The following is a 24,851-nucleotide window of genomic DNA, read 5'->3' on the forward strand; positions in this document are numbered from 1 at the left end:
TTCCAAGAAAAGGGAAGTGTGTGGAAAGCCACCTGCCCTGTTTATCAGAATTCCAATGTAAGGGAGACTTAGGGGAAGGTCAAAGGCTACGCCCGTAATTATTCCTTGACCTTTCCAAACAAGTCGGTGCATTTGCAGATATACACGTGTTTACTGGAATCCTCATGCTTAATCCCTGGATGCCCTTGCCTAGAGGACAATGTAAATATGTGTTCTCCCAAGTTTACTCACCCTGCTGATTGTATTTAAAAGTAAAAAATCCAATAAAAGCCTAACGAGGCAGACAATCAAGGCTGCCTGGTCATTTTGGCCAGGCTGTCCCTTAGTCTCTCTTTCACAGTGAACAGAGTAATCCATTCATCCGTTGCTCAGGGTCTACTGGTCAGCCCCAGCAAGGTGGTGCCCTGTGTGAGGAGCCCTGGCGTCTGTGGGCTAATAGTTTTCATCAAATTTTGATAAACTTCAACATTTGTCCTGTCCCATCCCCACGTTGGAACTCCAGTTATCCATAGAGTAGGCTACTTGAAGTTGTCCCACAGCTAAATTATATTCTTTTCATTGGGGGGATTCTTTATCTCTGTGTGTTTTATTTTGGATAGTTTCTGTTGCTATGTCTTTAGTGTCTTATCTAACTTCTCATCTACTGTCAATCCCATCTAATATATTTTACATTTCTGATATTGTAGTTTTCATCTCTGTAAGTTTGTTTTGAGTCTTTTTTTATATCTTCCAAGTCTTTGCATAACTTTTTTGGTTATATGGAATACATATAATAACTATTTAATGGATTTCTCTGCTAATTCTAATATCAGTTTCTATTGGTTGATTATTCTCTTTAGCATGGGATGTTTGCATTCCTGGTAATCTTTGAGTTGATGTCGGACAGTTTATCAAGTTCTTCACCTAACAAATTTAACTTTCCTACGTGATGCTAGATAATTCTATATTTCTCTAAAACTTCTTGAACTTTGTTTTGGGATATAGTTAAATTACTTAGAAACAGTTTGTGATTTTTTTGGGTTAGGTGGGCTTGTTGCTATGCTTAGCCTGAGTTAATTATTTTCCATGATTGAGGCAAGACCTTCCTAAATAATCAATGCCCTGCGAATTCTGAGGTTTTAGTCTATGGAAATAGGAACTATGGTCCAGTATGAGAGTGCCAATAGTACTTTCCCCAGCCAAACAGAGGGAGGGAGGAAATTCTTTTGGATAGTTCTTTTCCTAGCCTTAAAGTGTCCTCACATGCATTCTCTGACCAGCACTTGCTGAATACTTGAGAGGGGGACCTTCTGCACATCTCCAGGATTCAGCCTTCCTTGAAGTACTGTGTCCTGTGAATGTAGCTGCCGTGGTCTCCCTGGACTCTCAGCCTCATGTTACTTATTAAGAAGAGACTAAGGGAGTCCTCCTGGCTGTGCATCATTTCACCCTCTCTGCGCCATGGCAAGGAAATCTCTCAAGGCAACTGTAGGGCCCACCTCCTTTGTTTCCTGAGTTTCAGAATCACAATCACTGTCCTTTGCTTTCTGATGTCTGATCACTTGAAAGCAGTTTTTCCCCCTTATTAAGTTATTTCAAGTAGGAAGTTAAATCCAGTGCCATTTACTCCATCTTAGCTGATAGAAAAGTCTACCCAAAATGTTTGACAGATAAATAAACTAGTTGGCATATAAACTCTTACATGAAATTTTTTTTTCAAAAAAAGATTTTTTCTTAGTATTTTAAATTCTTTTCATGATAAATTTCTTGGACTAAGTAAGTTTTCTGTTACCTTTACAGCTTGCCTCTGAATATTGATTTGCTAGATAGCCCAGCCTTATTGGAAACAACTATTGATGATGTGATTGGGGCACCTGACACTGTGCAAACATTGCAGTCAACAGATGAAGTTAACGTAGCCCCCAGGCAAACCGGATCAGAGGAACCTGAAGTTGAAGGCACGAGTGAGTAAATATTCTGTGTAACATCAATGACACCTTTTATTTCACCTCCCTTTTAATGAGCTGCTTAAGTCAGTTCCTTCAAGAATATTTTATGTAGTAGTTGAATTTTAAATTTTAATGTAAAAGAGTTATGCCTTCTTGCCTTTTTTGGCTTAATGGTTCATTGAAATATTTAAGATAGCATAATTGAGACCATTAAACATTTGTATCACTTATAAGTCATTAAATATTTGTACATTTTCAAACTTGCTTTTTCACTTCATTTCTTGAGTGAAAATTAAAAGAAAATGTTTCTTGAAAGATTTTTAAGGTTCAGGATTGAATAAATGTTTGCACATTCCATTAGCTCCTAGAAATATTTTGTTTTTAATGAGGACTGTTGTACAGACCTACAAAAAAAAAAAAAAAATCCAGAAAGAAAACTGCTTTTCTTAACATTTTAAAAGGTTAAAAGAAAATAGGAAATTGCAGGTTGAAATTTCTAATATTTGTGAATTTGGTTTGATATTAAAGTATAAATTATGTTTAAACAGAAACTTCCTGTTGAATCTCAGTGTAATGTACATTTTAAAAGCAGCTCATATTTATGTGGCTCTTAATTGGTAATTGCCATTGAGTATGCTGTTGTCTCTCACTGATATAGAATACAGCAGTAGTATATAGCAATTTAGAGATAAGAAATGTTAATGAAAAGTTACACTATGCTTCTGGTTAGTACAGTTACACATGCGGCTCTTTGGCCCCTTGAGTGTGGCTCTTCCATAAAATACCACGGCCTGGGTGAATCTATTTTGAAGAAGTGGCATTAGAAGAAGTTTAAGTTTAAAAAATTTGGCTCTCAAAAGAAATTTCAATCGTTGTACTGTTGACATTTAGCTCTGTTGACTAATGAGTTTGCCGATCACTTGTGTTAGTAGAACATGCAGAAGTACTACTGGTAGGTGGCATTAAAAATTTGTTCTTGTTCTCCAAGTAACCACAACAAATACTTTGTTAAACAAATAGTCTGATATGTTCAAGGTTTTATGTTCTTACTGACTTGTTTGAATTGTGCTTATGAATCTGAGATTAGGGAAACAAAAAATTAACTTTGATTTATTATGTTGGTAATTTCAGAATAATGTTCTAATTTTATTTTAAAGATAGTAGTTATCGGATTAAGAAAACATCCTCCATTACTGTTTGTCTTGTATTTTCTTTGCCATAATTCTTTTAGGCTAGTTTCCAGGTTTTTTTTTGTGTGTGTGTTTTTTTTAAAATATATTTTATTGATTTTTTTACAGAGAGGAAGGGAGAGAGATAGAGTTAGAAACATCGATGAGAGAGAAACATCGACCAGCTGCCTCTTGCACACCCCCTACTGGGGATATGCCCGCAACCAAGGTACATGCCCTTGACTGGAATCGAACCCGGGACCCTTCAGTCCCCAAGCTGACGCTCTATCCATTGAGCCAAACCGGTCCCGGCTAGTTTCCAGTTTTTACAGCCCTGTCCTGGATTCTACCTTTTTTAAAAATATATTTTGTTGATTTTTTTACAGAGAGGAAAGGAGAGGAATAGGGAGTTAGAAACATCGATGAGAGAAAAACATTGATCAGCCGCCTCCTGCACACCTCCTACTGGGGATGTGCCCGCAACCAAGGTACATGCCCGTGACCAGAATCGAACTTGGGACCTTTCAGTCTGTAGGCTGATGCTCTATCCACTGAGCCAAACCAGTTAGGGCTGGACTCTACCTTTTGTTAGCGAAGGTCACTCTTTGTCACTAGAAGGATGTGAGACAAGAAACCAAGGCCAGGCCTAACCGGTTTGGCTCAGGGGATAGAGCATCATCCTACAGACTGAAGGGTCCCAGGTTCAATTCCGGTCAAGGGCATCTACCTTGGTTGGGGGCACATCCCCAGTAGGGAGTGTGCAAGAGGCAGCTGGTCAATGTTTCTCTCTCATCGATGTTTCTGATTCTATATCCCTCTCCCTTCTTCTCTGTAAAAAATATCAATAAAATATATATTTAAAAAAAGAAAGAAACTAAGGCTAGCAGAATTTAGATTCAACCAGAAGCAGGACTAGCTTCATATGGAGTATTTCCAGGGTTAAGATGAAAGTACTCTCCATTATAGAGTTGGCAGTATTAATTTTACATACATTTCATTTTATGTCTATTATATGAATTTTAAAAGTTTTTTAGCAGTGCTGCAATAGTATTGGATAAACAAACAACATTTACTTTGTACTTACTTTTTAGGAAATTGTATTGGTTTTGGTGAATATGGCAGGATGAATGAGGATTACCTAGAAAAGATAATATAAGATGTGATAACTCTTCAAATATTTGAAAGCCTGATATAGCAAATAATTTATTTTTTGACACTTTATTGGTGAAATCATGGACCAGCAATTTGCAAGTATAGGGAAACAGATTTGCAATCAGTATAGAAAAGGATTTTTTAAATGTTTCTGCCATATGTCAGAAATAGATACCTAATAAATAGTACATGAGCCCCTCATTATAGAAGATTTTCAAGTGGAGCTTAAATGTTGTTGAAGTTGTGACAGAAGAAACCCTTGCATAGTGTGAGGGTTTTATTAATAAGGCTTACTCAGTTCAGATTTATAACATTTGCTCAAAGTCAATGAAAATGGAGTGTTTTGGTATTAAGAATTAAGGCCTTAGAATCTTGGTATCCAATTTATTCTTTATTTTCTTTTGGTTGTAATGTGAAAATCCTGATTTGCATAGCTGAGTAGTTATAAAAGTACTGTTCTTTTTTTTAAGAACAGCTTATCCTACAATTTCAGGATGTTCCTCTGCCAAACAGATGTAGCAGAAGAAGCTTTATTTAAATAACAATAGCAAAACAAAAACAAAAAACCCAAATCCGGTAGTATTAATTTATCAGTATAAGCTAAAGCTTTTGTGGTCTCAACATCATCATGTTAAAATTTAGCATCAAATAATTTGAAGCATAAGAAAACCAGGATATGGCAATTAAGTAAATGAGTATGGATGATTTTTGAGATCAGTGTTGAATATGTGATTCTCATTACCAGGAGAGTTTTAAAAACTACCAGTGCCAGAAAACTACCTCCAGAAATTCTGATATTATTGTCCTAAGGTCAGCTCTGGGAAGCAGTATTACTTAAAAACTCCACATCTGGTTCTAATGTTCCAAGAGTTAATTGCTGTTTACTTTTATATGATCCCTAGACCAGGAGGAAATGATTTAATAGTTTTTTCTCCCTTCTTCTGCTTGATTATATAGAAATTAATAGGCATTCAATAGCTCTTTTTGTCAAATGAACATGTAAAAATTCCAACTTATATCAATTAGTCCCTGTATAAGATTATAATAGTGTGGTTAATTTAAATAGAGTTCATTTAAAGCTGAATTGTGTTAAATGCATTATCTTTTCAGTGGTCAGAGGACTTTATTTATAACTAACGAGGCCCAGTGCACTAAATTCATGCATGGGTAGGGTCTCCAGCGGCTGCCGGCTGTGGCCAACACCTCCCTTCCCAGGCTGCTGGCTGCCAGCTGGGATCATCCTTTGTTCCACATCACCCCCTGGTGGTCAGTGCACACCAGAGCAAGCAACCAAACTCCCCAGGAATGGTGGAATTCCCAAGGGGACACTGCATATTATTAGGCTTTTATAGAGAGGTGTGTTCTGCAGCCAAGGTGGAACATAAGACAAAATGCTTATCCTGCATCACATCTAATGTGTACAATATATAATATGTTGAGTCAGTGAATGAATAAATATATACCCTTCGTCAGTTTGCTCCACATGGTTTAGTTTTAGGCTGTGTATATTTAGGGCCAAGGTAAGAAAATGGCAAAGTACTGAAGTTTGACTAGAGGAGCTTGGGTTGTGGTTATAGAAGAAAGGATCATGTCACAAGTGAACTCTATATATATGTCGATTTCAGAGAAGAAGGAAGAGAGGGAGAGAGATAGAAACACCAATGATGAGAGAGAATCATTGATCAGCTGTCTCCTGCAACCCGAGCATATACCCATGACCCTTCAGTCCGCAGGCTGACACTCTATCCACTGAGCAAAACCAGCCTGGGCTCTGCGTGTTTTTTAAGTCTTTCAAAAGTATATTTTTATTGATTTTAGAGAGAGAGGAAGGGAAATAGAAACATCTATCAGCTGCCTCCTGGGGATCAAGCCAGCAACCTGAGCATGCGCCCTGACCAAGAATCCGTCTGTGACCCCCTGGTTCATGAGTTGGTGCTTAACCACTAAGCAACACTGGCCAGGCATTTTCTTTGAACTTTTTAACTAGTAAGCCTTCTTTAACCACACATGCTATTGAGATTCCATATGTAGTGGCTTTTTAGGAGCGGTGTAGATACAGGCTAATGTTGCTGTTTAGGTTAACTCTTATTCAAATTAATGGAGAATTACCTGGCTACAAAAAGAAAATATCTTTATTCTGTGGTCCTAACCCTTTAATTGATGATACCCTCACACAGCTATGACAGCATGGCAGACTAAGGGGCTATTTTTGCCTTTTTTTTTTCCTCCTAGCATTAAAAGATGCGCCAGAGAAGCTGAAACACATTGAGACAGAACACGGTTCATTGCCATTCCCTCGTCCCAACATTGATGTTAACATCAACAACCAGGTATTCACATTTCTCCTTTGTGTACCTGTCACATATCGCTAGACCTCCCAGAAATCCTTTCTTTCCAAAGCTAATATTTTTTCTTCTCTTTTGCTGGGATATCTGTCTGTGCTTGATACTTATAAACCTGTTTTCTCATTTAAAAAGGAGATATTTTCAGATGTTTAGGAGGAAAAGAGAAACTTGGGCAGTGACATTAAGAACTGTAAGATCATCTCATTTTTTTACACATACAGTCAAAAGTGATATAGATGGTAACTTTTCATTTTGATTCAGCCTTTTTTTTTTTTTTTTCTTAATTCTGTTTAGTGGGTCTTGATTTAGTTGAAAAACTTAGTGAATGGCCTTTGAAATTATAGGAGAGTTTGTTTGAAAGGAGCTGCTCTTTAATATAAACAAGGAAGAGAATAGATCTTTAGATGCTTCAGATTTATCTTTATACCTTTTCACCACCCTATCTTTCTGGAGTTTTTAAGGCATTGTGTGTGTGTGTGTGGGGGAGAGGGAGGGTGCATACCAATTAAACTTTAGTTAATTGCAAAGCATTTTCTTATTTCTACATGAAATATCTAAAATAAATGGAATGAGATAAACATAATTGATTGTATTAGCTATCAGATGTCCCCACTAAATAGAAGAGTGAATTTTAGGTAATGATCTGAAGACACCCTTGTATAGACAACAAATAGAAGGCTCTGTAGAAGGAATCCTGTTTTAATTCGGTTTTAAAGGGAAAAGGGGGACACTTGATCTGCAGTGTTCTTTCATCCCTGGATAACTAATGGGAATTTTTTCGGAGACAAGTATGAAGTAGAGAGTGATTTTCTTCTTTCTTGCATGGCCATTTGTTAAAGCTGTTCTTTTGAATCCAGTTTGTGTGTGTGTGTGTGTGTGTGTGTGTGTGTGTGTGTGTGTTTGTGTTTTTTTAGTTTGTTTTTTTAGAAATATCTTAGAAGCTGGTTAAATTTCAGAAAGGCTTTTATTTTCTTGACCACCTTGATATTTGTAATTATATTGGTCTGTGTGCTTTTACCTTGTCAGTTGCTTTACTGTCACTGTAAAGTAGGAGAATGCAGGGTCAGAGACAGGAGGTTAATTTGACACAAATTTGGTGGAGGACTTGAATGAAGCTAAAAGAGAATGAAGCCTGGTGACTCTTGAGGAGGGGAGAAGCAGAGTGAGCGTTCGTTACACTGGTTGAGAACTTAAACAGACCCTTTAACCCTTTACATAAGCATCTGACCACCAAGAACTTCTTTGCGGTAGAGGGTCATTTTAGGTGAGTTCTAATTGGGATATTTAGGAATCAGGTGTCCGTTTAATTGTTTTGGTCTTATGTTTGCCATATTTTGGCCATCCAAGGCAGATATATCAGCAGCTGGGTGCCATTGGAGTTATGTGCTATAAGAAAATAAAGTGAAAAAAAATATATATATATTTTTAAATATATTTTATTGATTTTTTACAGAGTGGAAGGGAGAGAGATAGAGAGCTAGAAACATCGACCAGCTGCCTCTTGCACACTCCCCATCAGGGATGCGCCCGCAACCAATATACATGCCCTTGCCCGGAATCGAACCTGGGACCCCTCAGTCCACAGACCGACGCTCTACCACTGAGCCAAACCGGCTTCGGCTAAAGTGAAAATATTTTAAAGCTATTACTCAACTTGTATTTCAGTAAATTTTTCAATTGTAAACATACATGATAATTTAAAATTAAAGCAAATTTTAAAAAGCAAAAACTTATATACCTTTAAATATTTAAATGTGATATATTTTTTTAAATTAAAAAGCAAAACACTGCTGTTTTAAACTAATCAGTTGTAAACATAATTCTTTTTTTTCAATGACATTACAGGCAATAATTAAGTTGCATGCATGAGTCATCAATGTGTTTACTTAATCCTCATTAGACAGATTGTGGCTCATTTTCACTGTCCTAATTATTGCATGACAGACTTATACATAAATATCTACAATCATCTTTGATATTTTCCCCCTGGAAAGTAGAAGTGGTAGGTCAAAGTACAGGCAGAGAAGACTTTTAAAGCCTTTGGTACTTTTGCAAAATTGCCTCCCAGAAAGATTGAGGTAATTTATACTTTTACCTTCAATGTTAGTTGAACTATTATTTTTGTTTTTAATATAGGCATGAAAATAAATATCTGCCTATGTCAGAGGCAGATAGTTCTGAGAATCCTATAATGTGATTAACAAGTCATCTCAAGTCTGCAACACAATTGTCTGTGAAAAGAAAATGTCAAAGCATTTGAACTAGCTATAATTTTTTTCAGCTTTATTGAGATAAAATTTACAATAATAAAAGCATTATATGCAAATCAAATCAACCAAACGATTGGACAGCAGAATGACTGTCCAGGCAACTGCGCTATGACGGGCACTAGCACCAGGCCAGCCAAAGCGAGTGCAATGCGATGGGTCAGAGGCCCCCCGCCATTATCCCATGATCACCCATAGAGGGAGGCCCTGGTCACCGACTGGTGGGGCAATTAATGGGGGACCTCCATGATTGCCCCAAAGAGGGAGGTCCAGGCTACCCAGGCAGTGGTGCTGTGGTGAGTGGGCGGGGCCTTTCTCTGGCAGGCAATCGATCGTGGGGCTCCGGGACTGTGAGAGGGCACAGGCTTGGGTGAGGGACCCTTCCTCCCAGTACATGAATTTAGTGCACTGGACCTCTAGTTGACAATTAAAATTGTAATATATTTAAAGCACATGACATGATGATTTGCTGTATGTCTACATTGTGAAATGATTCCTTCAATTAAATGAACACATCCATCACTTCAGAGAGTTATCATTTTGTTTTGTTTTGCTTTTTTGTGATAATGTTTAACATCTCTTAGCAAATTTCAAGTGTACCAAACAATATAATGAACTATAGTCACCATGCTGTACATTAGATCCTCAGAACTTATCCATGTTATCACTGAAAGCTTGTACCTTTTACCACCCTTTCCCTATCCCCCTCACCCTCAGTTTCTATGAGTTGAATATATATATATTTTTTTTTAGATTTTACATATAAATAATATCATGCAATATTTATCATTCTCTGTCTGACTTATTTCAGTTAGCATAATGCCTGCCAGCATTTTCCATGTTGTTGCAAATGGCAGGATCTCCTTCTTTTTAAAGACTGAATAATATTCTGTGTGTGTACACACAGTCACACAAACACCACATTTTCTTTATCCACTCATTCTTTAATGTCCCCATAGGTTGGTTCCATATCTTAGCTATTGTGCATACTGACGCAGTGAACATGGGAGTATATCTAAGATAGTGATTTTGTTTCCTTTGGGTATATCCTCAGAAGCGGGGTTGTTGGATCATAAGCCATGAAGTAGCTGTGGTCAGAAAAGGACAATAAGGACTTATTTCAATTAATAGGAACCATTCTAAACATGAAGAGGTTACACACATGAATATGGTCTAGGCCAAAGTAGCGATGCTCAGCTTTTTATGTACTGGGATTGCACCCAGAGGCAGATATGTGGAGACCATATTAAGAAACATCAAATTAAATAATCACATTAATTAAAGCTTTTTAAACCTGGAGTAGTGGTGCAGTATATAACCCCATCCAGGCCTGTTTAACAGAACAAAAGCTGTATCTGTGACTAAGAAAATATTTAGGGTGCATTTGTTATTTAGACCAGTGTTAAATAGCAACCATAATAATAATAATTGTTGTTGTTGTTATTGGTTGTCATTCATTTTAAGTTAAGTAAAATATCAGTTGTAGTGTAGATAATTTAAACTTATTAATTTGCTTCCTCCCACTTCCTTTCATAAAAGTTTATTTATATTGTTTTAATTTTGATCTTTATTGAATGGATTCGTGTTTTATTCTATCATTTTCATAAGTCTATGGCTGAAAGTGACCTTTTTGTGGCTATGTAAAATAATCCAAACATAATTATCTGCCTAGTGACAGCTACAGAATTACAGGGATTCGCCTAACTGAAAACCCAGTTGAAGTTAAATACAGTAGTCCTCCCATATCTATGATTTCACTTTCCAGGGTTCCAGTTACTTGTGGTCAGCTATTGTCCAAAAATGTTAAATGGGAAATTCCAGAAATAAACAGTTTATAAGTTTTAAATTGTGTGCCATTCTGGGAAGTCTGATAAACTATAATTTTGTCCCACCCAGGCAATGAGTAGTTACCTTGGTTATCCGGTCAGCTGTCATGGTCTCACAGTACTTGTGTGTTATCCTATCTAATAAAAGGGTAATATGCAAATTAACCATCACACCACAACTAAGATGGCGGCATCGCCCTGGTGATGATGCTAGCATCCCATGCCCAGGCTGCAGACAAAACGTGGGACTGCTGGGCTGGAGGTGTGCTCCAAGCCGTGGCTGCTTAGGACACGCCCCCAGCCCAGCGGATAGAAGCCCAGCTGATAGAACGCTGGGCTGCTGGGCTGGGGGTGTGCCCCGGCAGCCCCTGCAGAGTGGCGTGGGGCATGCCCCCAGCCCAGCATACAGAAGCCCAGTGAACAGAAGCCCAGCGGACAGAATGTGGGGCCGCTGAACTGGGGGTGTGCCCCAGGTGTCTGCCTCCATGTGGCTCGGGGCACACCCCCAGCCCAGTGGACAGAAGCCCTGGGGACACAATGCAGGGGGAACACCTTTTCTGAAGGCTCATTGGCTAAGCTCCTGTAAGCTGCCACTCACAGTGTTCTTAGTAACTTGGGTAATTAGAATCCAAGAAGGTGATCTAGGGTTTTTCCACCACACTCCTGGAGGAAAAAACAAGGTCCGCTGCTGGAGGGGCTAAGAAATGTCATATCCTGCCCTAGCCAGTTTGGCTCAGTGGATAGAGCCTCGCCCTGCCAACTGCAGGGCCCAGGTTCAGTTGTGATCAAGAGCATGTACCTAGGTTGCATGCTCCTCCCTGGCCAGGGCCCAGGTCAGGGCTCATGCAGGAGGCAACTAGTCGAAGTGTGCCTCTCACATTGATGTTTTTCTCTCTTTCCTCTCTCTTCCAAGCTCTCTAAAAATCAATGGAAACATATCCTCAGGTGAGGATATAAAAGAAAGGTCATGTCCTATGAAAGACACATCTTGAAAATGCCTAAAGAAAGTTGTCATTTTTTTATGATGAAGGACTAGAGTTCGTGTTGATGAAAACACCTTGATGGCTGGGACAGTGGCAGCAGCAGCAGGGTGATGGGGCTGGTGCCTTCCCCTGATCAGCCCAGTCACCTCCCCCAGAGGGAGGCCAGACTGAGGCTTAGATGTGCTCCCCTGCGGGCTCCCAGTCTGTGAGAGGGGGCAGGCTTGGCTGAGGAACCCCCTTACCCCTTCTCCCCCCGGGCACGAATTCCATGCACAGGGCCTCTAGTTTATTTAATAATGGCCCCAAGTGCAAGAGTAGTGATGCTGGCAATTCAAATATAACAAAGAGAAGCCATAGAAATTTCCTCTAGTGAAAAGGTGAGTACAGTACAATAAGATATTTTGAGACAGAAACCACATTCACATAATTTTTATTATTATATATTATAATTGTTCCATTTTATTAGCCGTCATTATTTATACTCTTTCTGTGCCTCCTTGCAGACATATATGTAGGAAAATATAGTTTGGTACTATCTGTGCTTTTAGGATTCAATGGGGATTTTGGAGCAAAGAATGTGTGTCATTTGCTGTCCCCCCTTACTGAGTAAGGGGGGACAGCAAATGACACACATTCTTTGTGTGTGGTTAGCTCAGGCATTTGTCCCAGGTAGTATAGTTGGTTATTTAATTTCTTAAAGACAGGAATTGGTCTAGATGGTTTTTTGTGGTCCCAATCAGTTCGTATTTCATGTTTGTAATAACCAAGCCTTAGTTTGAAATTATATGTAGGAGTTGACTATTCCTGGAATAGGCTATGACTGTTTAAGACACATATTGTAATTTCCTGGTCATCTAAATATGAACTTTCATCAGCCCCTTTTCTATTTCTATGTAACTATCAGATTTTCTTATAATATGTTTTTAATATTTAGGAGGAAGTGGTGAAGCTGACTGAGAAATGTCTTAATAATGCCATTGAGAGCCCAGGATTGAATGCTAGGCGAGTTCCTCCTGACTTGAAGAGTAACATTTTGAAAGCTCAAGTAGAAGCAGTGCAAAAGGTAAGCTGCTTTAATAGATAGTCCTAGTGAAGTGAAAATAACATGAAACAGTATAGAAACTCTGAAAAGCGAATAAAATACATGAACAAAAGCAAGGGTGACCTAGCTAGTGATTAGAGATAGAGAATACACCAAGAAACATACTCAAGATGGCAAAATGCCTTCCTAATTCTAAATACAAGCTAGGTTAAGAGAGATAGTCACGGACAAACAGAGAAACCAAGATGGCGGCATAGGTGAGAAACTGCTCTGCCGCTCCTACAACAATTTAAAAATTAAAACTAATATAAAGGACATCTATCATCCAAAACCACGGGAAGATTGGCTGAAAGAGAAAGGAGCGCAAGCGCTGAAAAGCTGAGGAGCCTAGGTACGGAGGCACGCGAATTGGGCTGGTGGCAGGCGACTGGGCACATGGCTTTTCTTTTCAACCCGGAAGGAAACAAGCTCCCTATCACTCTGAAATCAAGTTTCTGGGGTCACGTGGGGGACCCAGACGCCTCAGGGGAGAAGCTGGTCTGTTGGCCATCGGTCCGAAGTGAGGGTGACTCTTGCAGAGGTGCATGCAGCAATCATTGTTTACTACGCTGTGATTACTGCGCTGGATCGCAAGGAAGTGGGGACTTGGAAATGTGGGGGGCTGGGACAGCATTGCTGTTAGCCATGCCCCAACCTAGTGACGTCCTGAGACCCTGTCCCACCCTGAGGCCCTGCCCCGCCCTGAGACCCTCCCCTGAGGTCCCACCCACAGATTCTACAGACCTGCCCAGGCACCACACAGCTGCTTTTGTATATAAATGGCTGGTATTGTGGCAGCTTAACGAGATAAACTGCAGCTCCAGCAACAAAACCAACCGCCAAGTCTCAAGCAAATGAACTGTACCCCATTGGTGATCCAGAAGCCAGTGTTCCCAGTGGTCAGTTTCAACCCCTCACACCCATAAGTGACACATTCAGGAGACAGACTCAGTGAGCACCAAAGCCCCACTGAAACAAACCATGTCTCCAGCACAGCAGTTCTTCCTTTATAGACAGAGCGGGTCCTCACAGACAACTGGCCTGGAGATCAATTCCTCCCAGTGTACCAACAGCAATCAATGCTTAATTACACCAAGACTTTGCACTCAGCCCACAAAGGGATATAGCAAAAGTGACCACCTCAGGTGATTGGGGAAGCTGAGTTATTGGTCCCTATAGGTCACCGACCACACAAAACCACTCCATCAGCCAAAATGAGGGGAGACAGAAACATGTCACGAATGGGAAAGATGAAGGAAAGTAAACTACTGGACAACACAGAGTTCAGAATTACATTTATAAGATTACTCAAGAATCTTCTAAAAACCTTTGAGAAACTTAATGAAACCTCTAAGAAGCTTGGTGAGACCTTCAAGGACCTTAAAGAGAATGCCAAAAAAATGGAAAAGGACCAGCTGCCTCTTGCACACCTCCAGAAATTAAGCATACAATCTCTGAAATAAAGAATATACAGAAACTCAACTATAGATCAACATACCCCAAGAATCAAACCATTCCTGGAATATAAGGAAGAAAAAATCACCCAACCAGAGAGGCAGAAAGAAGAATCCAAAAGTGTGAGGATAGTGTAAGGAGCCTCCGGGATGGCTTACAGCGTACCAACATCCGGATTTTTGGGGTGCCAGAGGAGAGCGAGCAGGATATTGAAGGCTTAATGGAAGAAATAATGACAGAAAACTTTCCCTACCTGGTAAAAGAAATAGACTTACAAGTTCAGGAAGCATACAGAATCCCAAACAAGAGGAATCCAAGGAGGAACACACCAAGAAACATCATAATTAAAATGCCAAGGGCAAAAGACAGAGAGAGAATCTTACAAGTAGCAAGAGAAAAACAGCTATTTACCTACAAGGGAGTACCCATACGACTGTCAGCTGATTTCTCAACAGAAACTATGCAGGCCAGAATGGAGTGGCAAGAAATATTCAAAATGATGAACAACAAGAACCTACAACCAAGATTACTCCACCCAGCAAAGCTATCATTCAGAATTGAAGGTCAGATAAAGAGCTTCACAGACAAGAAAAAGTTAAAGGAGTTCATCAACACCAAACCAAAATTACATGAAATGCTGAAGGGTATTCATATATATATATATATAATTGATTTTTTCACAGAGAGGAAGGGAGAGAGATAGAGAGCTAGAAACATCGATGAGAGAGAAACATCGACCAGCTGCCTCTTGCACAACCCCTACTGGGGATGTGTCCGCAACCAACATACATGCCCTTGACCGAAATCGAACCTGGGACCTTTCAGTCTGCAGACCGATGCTCTATCGCTGAGCCAAACCAGTTTCGGCTGAAGGGTATTCTTTAAGGAGAGGGAGAAGAAGAAAAAAAGTAAAGATAAAAATTATGAACAACAAAAAGACATAAAATACATACCTACCAACAAGTGAACCTAAAAATCAAGTGAATAAAAAATGTGAAGAACAAAATGGACTAGTGAATATAATAGAATCAGGGACGTAGAAAGGGATTGGACTAACAATTCTCAGAGGGTGGGGTGAGGGAAGAGATTGGACAAGAATCTTAAACCTATGGTGAAGACAGGGGCGGGGGGTAAGGGCATGGGGTGGAGTTGGGGATCAGGTGGAGGGGAGCTATGGGGGAAGAGGGGGGGGAAAGAGGAACACCTGTAATAATCTGAACAATAAAGATTTATTATTAAAAAAAGAGAGAGAGAGAGTCACGGATACAAAGTAAGAGTAGACGCTCTAGGGTTTAATAAGTTTTTAAAAAAGGCAAAAATCCTATTGTATAAAAGTGAGTCCTTCATCTTTGCCTCTTGTTATAGCCAGAAAATCTGGAGATTCATAAGTTCCTGTCACTCTTTAAGTCTATGTTAGTATTTTTTTAATCAATCTGCTATTTCCTATCACCCATCTACCCCCAATTTGGCAAAATTGTGAAGTTCTAAGCAACAAGAACAAAAGCTACAAGGTGAAAGAGTCCACTGTGACATCGTGAGTGATACAATGGGTTGAGACCACCCCCATAACATTTTTGGCATCCATGCTCACAATGATAGTTTTCTGTTGGCCCTTCCTTCCTGTCAGACTTGTCCTCTATAGTAAACCAGGACAAAAGTCTGTCTCGCTACATCATGTTGTCAACAAGGATTTCAAAACATCCTACTGTTCAAAAGATACATTTTACCCATTTTGTACCCAGGCACAGCCTTGAAAAGAACTGGGAGGACTTGAAGAATATTGTTTTGCTTTGATCTATCCTCTCCCCCAATATAAACATAAAACATAATATTTTCATATAAAAAATAAATCAGACAACTTGAATTTGAATCCTGTTTCTAATCTACCACCTACTAGCTTTGTGATTTGGCAAGTTAGTTAATGTCTCTGAATCTCAGTTTAATTGTATTTGAAAAAAAGTTCATGGTCCTACCTACCTTAAGGTAGGTTACAAGGATGAAATGATAGTAAATGTAAAGGACACAGAATAGTGCCTGGCACATAATGTGCGTTTAATACATGTTGGAACTACATGTAGTAGTAGTGGTAGTACTTTTCATTGCTTGACATTTCAGTTATATTTTTGGATATTTTTGAATTGCAGAAGAGAGAAATAACTTGACTAGCCCTTAATTAAAGAGATTTTATTTTGTAGTTTAAAACCTTACAATGAAGAAAAATCCAGGACCAGATAACTTCATTATTGAAATCTACTGAACATTTATGGAAGAACTAATGACAATTCTACACAAAGGCTTTAAGAAAATACAGAGGAGGGAACACTTTCCAACTCATTTTATGAGACTATTATTATCCCAATACCAACAGAAAAACATGACAAAAAAGAAACAATAGACTAACTCTCTTGAACATGGACTCAAAAGTCCTTAACAAAATATAAATAAATCATACTCACAATTTATGTAAAGGGATAGTGCATCCTAACCACATAGGGTTTATCTCAGGAAGAAAGTTGGTTATTTAAACACCAGTATAGTTTACCATGTTAAAAAATAAATTTTTCTCAAGTCCTATGGAAAAATCGTTTCACAGAATGCAACCCCCCTTCATGATAAAAACTCACAGCAATATATGTTCATAGCAGCACAATCTACAATAGCTAGAATTTGGAAACAGCCTAGGTGCCCGTCAGCAGATGATTGGATCAAAAAACCATGGTATATCTACACAATGGAATACTATGCTGCCATAAAAAAGAAGGAATTCTCATCATTTGCAGCAACCTGGATAGAATTGGAGAACATCATGCTGAGTGAAATAAGCCAATCAATGAAAGAGAAACACCACATGACCTCACTCATTTATGGATAATAAAGACATTATAAACTGATGAACCAAAAGATAGATATAGAGACAGTAAAGCAACAAGCAGACTGTCAAATTACAACGGGGAGGATAGGGAGATCTGGGGGAGATAATAGATCAACCGAAGGACTTGTATACATGCATATAAGTACAACCAATGGACACAAAACTGGGGGGGGGGGGTAATGGGGGGGCAATGTTAAAATATGTACACAGATAATTAATAAAAAGAATGTAAATAAATAAATAATAGTAAAATAGATATAAAAAAAGAATTAGTGATAAGTGAACTATCAAGGGTGAATCTCAAAAACATGCTAAAGAGGCAGACACAAAATTTAAACATAATGACTTCATTTATATGAACTATAGAAAGTACAAGTCGTGTTTGCTATAGTAAGGGTTTTGCTGGTATTGTGTTGGAAGCCTCAGGGATCATTTTGGAGGTGGTGCAAATGTTACATATATTCGTTGTAGAGTTGGTTAGGCACCTTTATATATATTTTAAAATTAAACTGTACATTTAAAATGTTTGCATTTTACTATATATAAATGAGACCTCAATAAAGTTAAGGAAAAACATTGATTTCTTCAAAAAAATATATTTAGAATTCTCTTATTAAATAATTCTTGCATTCAGGGAAAAATGAAAAGCCAAATATATACCTTAGCATCTGTTTTATCATGTAAATTCAAAAAATTCTGACATGGAATCTTTTGGGAAACTGTATCTATACACTAACACACCATTGTGTCTTAAAACAATTGAAAGTTATCTAGTAAAGCATGTAGCTTTGTAAACTAATATATCCAAGTAGAAGCGTGGATTATTAATTTGGATATGGGATAAGATTGCACTCGGTGCATTACTGATATTTCCATAGATAAGTATGATTACCTCTTTAGGAACTGAAGCAAACTGATATTTCTGTTTTTACAGGAAAGAAATTTAAGTTTCTTGTTACTTTACTGTCCTCTACAAAGATTTAATGTTTATAATCTTTTTGTTTGTTTTGTTTTTGTTAACCCTCTCTTGAGGATATTTTTCCAATGATCTTTTAGAGAGAGTGGAGAAAGAGAAAGACATTGAGAGACCGATGTGAGAGAAACACATGGATTGGTTGCCTCCTGCATGTGTCCCAACCAGGACCTGGCCAGGAAGGAACCTGCAACCAAAGTACATGCCCTTGACTGGAATCAAACCCAGAACTCTTTGGTCTGCCGGCCGACGCTCTATCCACTAAGCCAAACTGGCTAGGGCAATGTGTACTATTTCTTTTTCTCAGGTTACAAGAGAAGATAGCCTATTGAGTCATAAAAATGCCAATGTTCAGGATGCTGCCACAGACAGGTACAGTTCTGGGTAAAGTGAATTAAGTGATTTTTTTTCCTCTTCACTTTTTTGGGGGGCCTTTTTCCCTATTCTCCAATCTATTTAATATCACCACATGATTATACTGAATTCAATGATGTTCTTTTCCTCTTAACTTTTCTGTGTAGCCTTTTTTCTTCATTTCCAATCTATCACCACCTGATTTCAGGGTACCTATTTGAAAGACAACTTGAATTCCCTCTTCCATCCTTTACATAGCTACTTAGTACCTAGTTTGAGATTATTTGAAGATAGTCCTAATTAATCTCACTATGTTCTCATTCTTTTTAAATTGATTGAAGTTACAAAGCAAAAACAACCTCTACAGGTATTTTTAATCTTATTAGGTGTGTGGGAGGAATGTATATTATTTCTCTTGGGTATGGTAGTAAACTTTCCTGTCATCCCAATGGCCTCATTCTTATAAACTTTCTTACTATAGGTTCTCATTTTCTTTGCTTTTCTTTTGCAGTCCTTTGTGCCTCTCTCTTTTTAAATGGGTATTATGTCATTTATTTGTCTCTGGGCTTTTTCCTTGCTCTATGCCAATTTGTATTCAATGTTCTGTACTTAGTTGGTGCTAAACATTGTTGAATGAATGAATGCTGCTTTTTTCTCATTATTCAAAACTTAGTGGAGCATTTCTTGATTAGTTATATTTGATTCCAGATACTGTAATCAACATAGCACTTAAGAATATAGCAGGCTTTGTATATAGGACTTTATAATTAGGGTTCAACAAACATATTAATTGGTGATTGGGGTAAAACTGAAATTTCAACTTAACCTTTAAGTTAATTCTAATAAATCAGTTGAAATTTTTAATACTATTATTATTGGAGCCTTTTTAGAATAACCTCATTAACTTTTTTTTTTTTCCCTAAGAGGAAGATAATGGCCCAGTTTCATTGAACTCTAAAAGCTGGGAAGAGCATAGAATGTACACCACTTTACTTCCAGATTTACTTTTCTCTAGCGGTTGTTGATATTTTCAATATTTTTTTTCCTGCCAGGATTTGAAATGCATCCTTTAAAATATAATATACTAAGTTTTGCTCATTGGGCAAAAACTAAAGTGTTTACCTTAGTTAAGATCAGGAACAAGACAGGAATGACCACTTTCACCAGTTTTATTCAGTATGGTACTGGATGTGCTAGCCACAGCAATCAGACAATAAAAAGAAATAAAAAGCACCTAAATTTGAAAAGAAGAAAGAATATTGTCATTAATTTGCAGATGACATGATACTGTATACAGAGAACAACAACAACAAAAAACTATAACTGTACATAATTCAGTAAAATAGCAGAATACAAAATAAATATCTAGAAATCAGTTGCATTTTTATACATTGATTATGAACTATCACAAAGGGAAACTAAGAAAACAAGCTCATTCATAATTCCTTCAAAAAGAATAAAATACCTAGGAATAAATTCAATCAAGGATGTAAAAGACCTGCCTGTACTCAGAATATTAAAAGAAACTGAAGAAAGAAATTGAAGAGTATACAAATACTGTGCTCATGGAGAGGAAAAATTAACATCATTAAAATGTTCATACTATCCAAAACAGCCTATATATTCAATGCATTTCCTATCAAGATAACAATGATGTCTTGCACAGAACTAGAAGAAATATTCCAAAAATTTGTATGGAACCACAAAAGACCCCAAATAGCCACAGCAATGCTGAAAAAGAACAAAGTTGTAGGATTCATATTACCTAATGTCAACCTATACTACAAGGCCATAGTAATCAAAGTAGCTTGATACTGGCATAAAATATAGACATACAGACCAATGGAACAGAATAGAGAGCTCAGAAATTAACCCACATTTTTATAGTCCATATTTGACAAAGGAGGCAAAAACATACAGAGGGGTAAAGATGGTCTGTTCAATAAATGGTGTTGGGTCCTAGTTAGTTTGGCTCAGTGGATAGAGCTTCGGCCTATGGACTAAAGGATCCTGGGTTCAATTCTGGTCAAGGGCACATGCCCCCAGTGTGGGGCATGCAAGAGGCAGCCCATCAGTGATTCTCTCTCATCATTGATGTTTCTATCTCTTTCTCCTTCTCCCTTCCTTTTTTTTTTTTTTTTTAAATTTATTTATTTATTTATTTATTTATTTATTTATTTTTCCTTCCTCTTTAAAATCAATTAAAAAATATTTTAATGGTATTAGAAAAATTAGATAAGTGCAAAAAATTAAATTATTCCACCTTCTTATATCACACACAAGAATAAACTCAAAATGGACTAAAGATTAAAATGTTAGACTTGAAACCACAAAAATCCTAGAAGAAATCATAGGCAGTAAAATCTCAGATATTTCTCATAGCAATATTTTTTTAGTTATAACTCCTTGGCAAAGGGAAACAAATGAAAAAATAAACAGAACTACATCAAACTAAGAAGTTTTTGCACAGCAAAGGAAGCCATCAACAAAATGAAAAGATAGCCTATTGAATGAGAACACATATTACAGAACATATAAAACACAACACCAGAAAAACAATCTCATTAAATAATAGGCAAAGGACCTAAATAGCCACTTCTCTAAGAAGACATACAGATGGCCAACAGGCACATGAAAAGATGCTCAGCATCACTAATCATCAGAGAAATCCAAATTAAAACCATGATGAGATATTACCTCACACCTGTCAGACTTGCTATCCTCAATAAATCAACCAAAAACAAGTGTTAGTAAGGATGTGGAGAAACGGGACCCCTTGTGCACTGTTGGTGGGAATGCAGATTGGTGCAGCCACTGTGGTAAGCAGTGTGAAGTTTCCTCAAAAAATTAAAAATGGAACTGCCTTATGACCCAGCTATTCCACTTCTGGAAATTTATCCAAAGAAACTCATAACACTAATTCAAAAGAATATATACAACCCTATGTTCATTGCAGTGTTACTTACAATAGTCAAGATTTAGAAGCAGCCCAAGGGTCCATCAGTAGATGAGTGGACAAAAAAGCTGTGTATGTTATACAATAGAATTCTACTCAGCCATAAAAAGGAAGGAAATCTTACTACTTGTAAAATCATGGATGGACCTGGAGAGCATTATGCTAAGTGAAATAATCCAGACAGAGAAAGACAAGTATCATATGATTTCACTCATATGTGGAATCTAATGAACAAAATAAAATAGCAAGCAAAATAGTGACAGACTTATAGATAGAGAACAGGCTGACAATTGTGTGTGTGGTGGAATTGAGCAAAATAGTAAAAAAAAAAAAAAAAAAAAAAAAACCACTCATGGACAGGGAAAATAATGTGTTGATTGCCAGGGGTAGGAGAAAGAGGTAGTGAAGAGAGGTCAAGGAGAGCATATGGGGGGATAAATGGTGATGGAGGGAGACTTGACTTGGGGTGTTGAACACACAATACAGCATACAGATGATGTGTTACAGAATTATGCACCTGTATACTTTGTTAACTAGTATCACCCCAATAAACTCAATGAATAGGAAAAAAATAAAATAATATATACTAAGTTCTTGTTTAAACATGGGTTTATTTCTAGACCTTTCCCTTTTCTGTTAAATTGTACACTTAAAAAATTACTGTATCCCCTTTTTAGAAATGAATTATTTCAGGCATAGAGAAAACTATGGAGATTATATAAAAAGTATTTGTGTACCAAATATCAAGCTTTGTCACATCTTCATATTTTGCTATTTTAGATTTTGACCATTTTTCTTTTATCTTTGTATTAAGTTGTAGTTCCCATATCATAAAACTTAAAATTGACCCTTTCAAAATACACAATTCAGTGCATTTTAGTAGACTAACAAAGTTTTGCAACTATTACCGCTGTATATACTATCTAATTCCATAATATTATCATCGTCCCTGAAAGCACCACTATACCCATTTGATCCCCACATTTTTCCCCATCCCCATCTCCACTCCTGTCCCAGCCCCTGGCAACCACTATTTTACTTTCTGCCTCTATTGGAATTTCCTACTCTGGACAATTCATGTAAATGGAAGTGTACAATATGTGGCCTTTTGTATCTGACTTCTTTCACTTACTAGTAAGAGGATCATCCATATAATAATACATATTAGTACTTCATCCTTTTTTATGGCTGAACTAGAGGCCCAGTGCATGAAATTCATGCATGGGTAGAGTGCCTAGGTCTGGCCGGCAATCAGGGCCAATCTGTGGGGCCACCAGCGGAGCGATCAGGGGGACCCCCGCTGGCACCCACCTTGGCTGGCCTGGGGCCTGTTGGCTGGGGGCTCCTGTGTTGAGCGTCTGCCCCCCTGGTGGTCAGTGCATGTCATAACAACTGGTCATTCCAGTTGTTTCACCGATAGGTTGAATTGAGTATTAGGCTTTTATTATATAGGGTAATATTCCATTGTATCGATATACCACATTTGATTTATCCATGTATCAACTGATGGACATTTATGATGTTTCCACTTTTGTCTATTATGAATAAAGCTGCTATGGACAATCACTTCTAAGAATTTTTATAGCCATGCTTTCAGTTCTCTTTAATATATACCCAGGAGGGGTATTGCTGAGCACATGATAATGTTTCACTTTTTGAGGAACTACCAAATTGTCTTCCAAAACAGCTCCAATATTTTTCACTCTCACCAGCAAGATATGAATGTTCCAGTTTCTCCATAGCTTTGTCAGTGCTTAATATTCTCCATTTTAAAAAATATACTCATATCAGTGAGTATGAAGTGGTGTCTCATTGAGGTTTTGGTTTTCATTTATCTAAGGACTGAAGATGTTAACATCTTTTCTTCTTTGAAGAAATGTCTATTCAGATCATTAATTCTTTAGTAACAGCTTTAGCAAATATAATAAACTAGAGGCCCAGTGCACAAAATTCATGCATGGAGGGGGGGTCCCTCAGCCCTTCCTGCACCCTCTGCAATTTGGACCCCTACACCTGTTTCTTATCTAGCTAACCTCTTCACATTTAAAAAAAATTAACCAAAATATCACCTACTCTAGGAAATCCTTTGAACAAATGTCTTTACAATATATATTAAGTATTTTCGTAGTATATCATTCTTTTTTTTAACAGCTGCTTAGAGTGGATGCAATGTGGTTTTCATTCTTGCATCTAAATTTTTTCTTCTTGCTCTTATAATAGCAAAGCTTATCCTATTTACATTTGCCCTTCAAGAGCTTATATTTGGTTCAGTTTCTAGTTGGCTCCCTGCTTTTTTTTTTTAAGGAATGAATTTGGGTTGTGATAGTAAGCCTCACTTGTAATCAAGCCTGTAGGTCTCCCTATCTGCTTATTTCTATAATACATATCATTTTACCATACCAGAGATTGTGTTCATTTATAGAAAATAACAATAAATGTCACCTGATCTTTTGATCTTCTAGTAATATTTTATAGCAAGACGTATTATTCTAGAATTTAACTATTACAGAACTGAAGCCTAGAAAAATAAATCACATTGAACAAGAAAGAATGACTCGAATATCAAAGCATATTACACTTAGGGCCTCCCTTGTCCTGTGCCGCAGATGTCATAGCATAGTACACAGTTCACGTGGAACTCAGCCTCCTTTAAAATGGGAAGGGATGCCATACTCATGAAGCAGCTACTTCCACCAATTTTTTTTTTAATTCACAGCACATACTCTCTGTATTAATTATTGGAAAATCATCCTAGCAATTGCCTCTGTTCCTCTCTGTATTGTTGCCTTACATTCTGATGCTATTACTGCACTTTTATCATCCACTCGCTCTAATAAGATTGTGAATGTTTTAAGGGCAGAGATTATGACTTGAGCTTGTGTTTCTCTGTCATGGAGTCCAAATAAATATTCAAAGCCATCCAGTCCAAATGACTGTGATGAGAGAGGCCCATGTTGCTGGAGACTCTGATTGTTATTTAAGGGCCTCACTTGTCTGGGCCTTTACAGAGAGGTTCGTAGGGGCTGAGGGAATTTGAGGAAACCCGGACGGAATTCTCCTAAAAGATTTTGCTAAGCTGGCGCCTGGGATGCCAGGCATTTGTCCAATTAAAACCCGGACACACAGCAATAACAGAGGCACTGTCTCCTACTGCTAATGTGTAGGATCAAACCCCAGCCTGCAGGAACTCACTCCTCAGTCAGGACCAGGCCGCTGGGTAGACCTGGGCTGGTGCTCCTAACTCTGGGGAGAGGGAGACTTCTCATGGCTGCAGGCTAGAGGCCCTGGACTCCGCGCCACATGCAGGGCGGTCAGTGGAGTGGCTTTTTCACCTGGGATTGCAGGTAGCTTGGCCAGGGTGGACCTGGCCGGTTCACCCCGTGATCGCGGGCAGTTAGGCCTGGGCTCTTCACGCTGTGATCATGGGGCGGCTTGGCCTGGCCTGTTTGCCTGTGATCCTGGGGTGGCTGGGCCTGGGCTCACTGCAGTT

The 24,851-nt window shown here is 38.1% G+C and overlaps 1 protein-coding gene across 5 annotated transcripts in view; it reads left to right on the forward strand.

Moving 5' to 3' along the window:
* Positions 1-24,851, forward strand: part of EPB41L5 (erythrocyte membrane protein band 4.1 like 5) — a 167,045-nt gene that overhangs the window by 116,485 nt on the left and 25,709 nt on the right. For all 5 annotated transcript variants that reach the window (XM_045575769.1, XM_036421288.2, XM_045575770.1 and 2 more), the window contains 4 exons: positions 1,780-1,943; positions 6,482-6,579; positions 12,605-12,733; positions 18,359-18,423. In XM_045575769.1, coding sequence (XP_045431725.1) covers positions 1,780-1,943; positions 6,482-6,579; positions 12,605-12,733; positions 18,359-18,423 — 456 coding nt within the window. The remainder of the gene's footprint in view (positions 1-1,779; positions 1,944-6,481; positions 6,580-12,604; positions 12,734-18,358; positions 18,424-24,851) is intronic.

This window comes from Pipistrellus kuhlii, unplaced genomic scaffold (genome assembly GCF_014108245.1).
Source record: "Pipistrellus kuhlii isolate mPipKuh1 unplaced genomic scaffold, mPipKuh1.p scaffold_m20_p_7, whole genome shotgun sequence".
NCBI classification, from domain to species: domain Eukaryota; kingdom Metazoa; phylum Chordata; class Mammalia; order Chiroptera; family Vespertilionidae; genus Pipistrellus; species Pipistrellus kuhlii.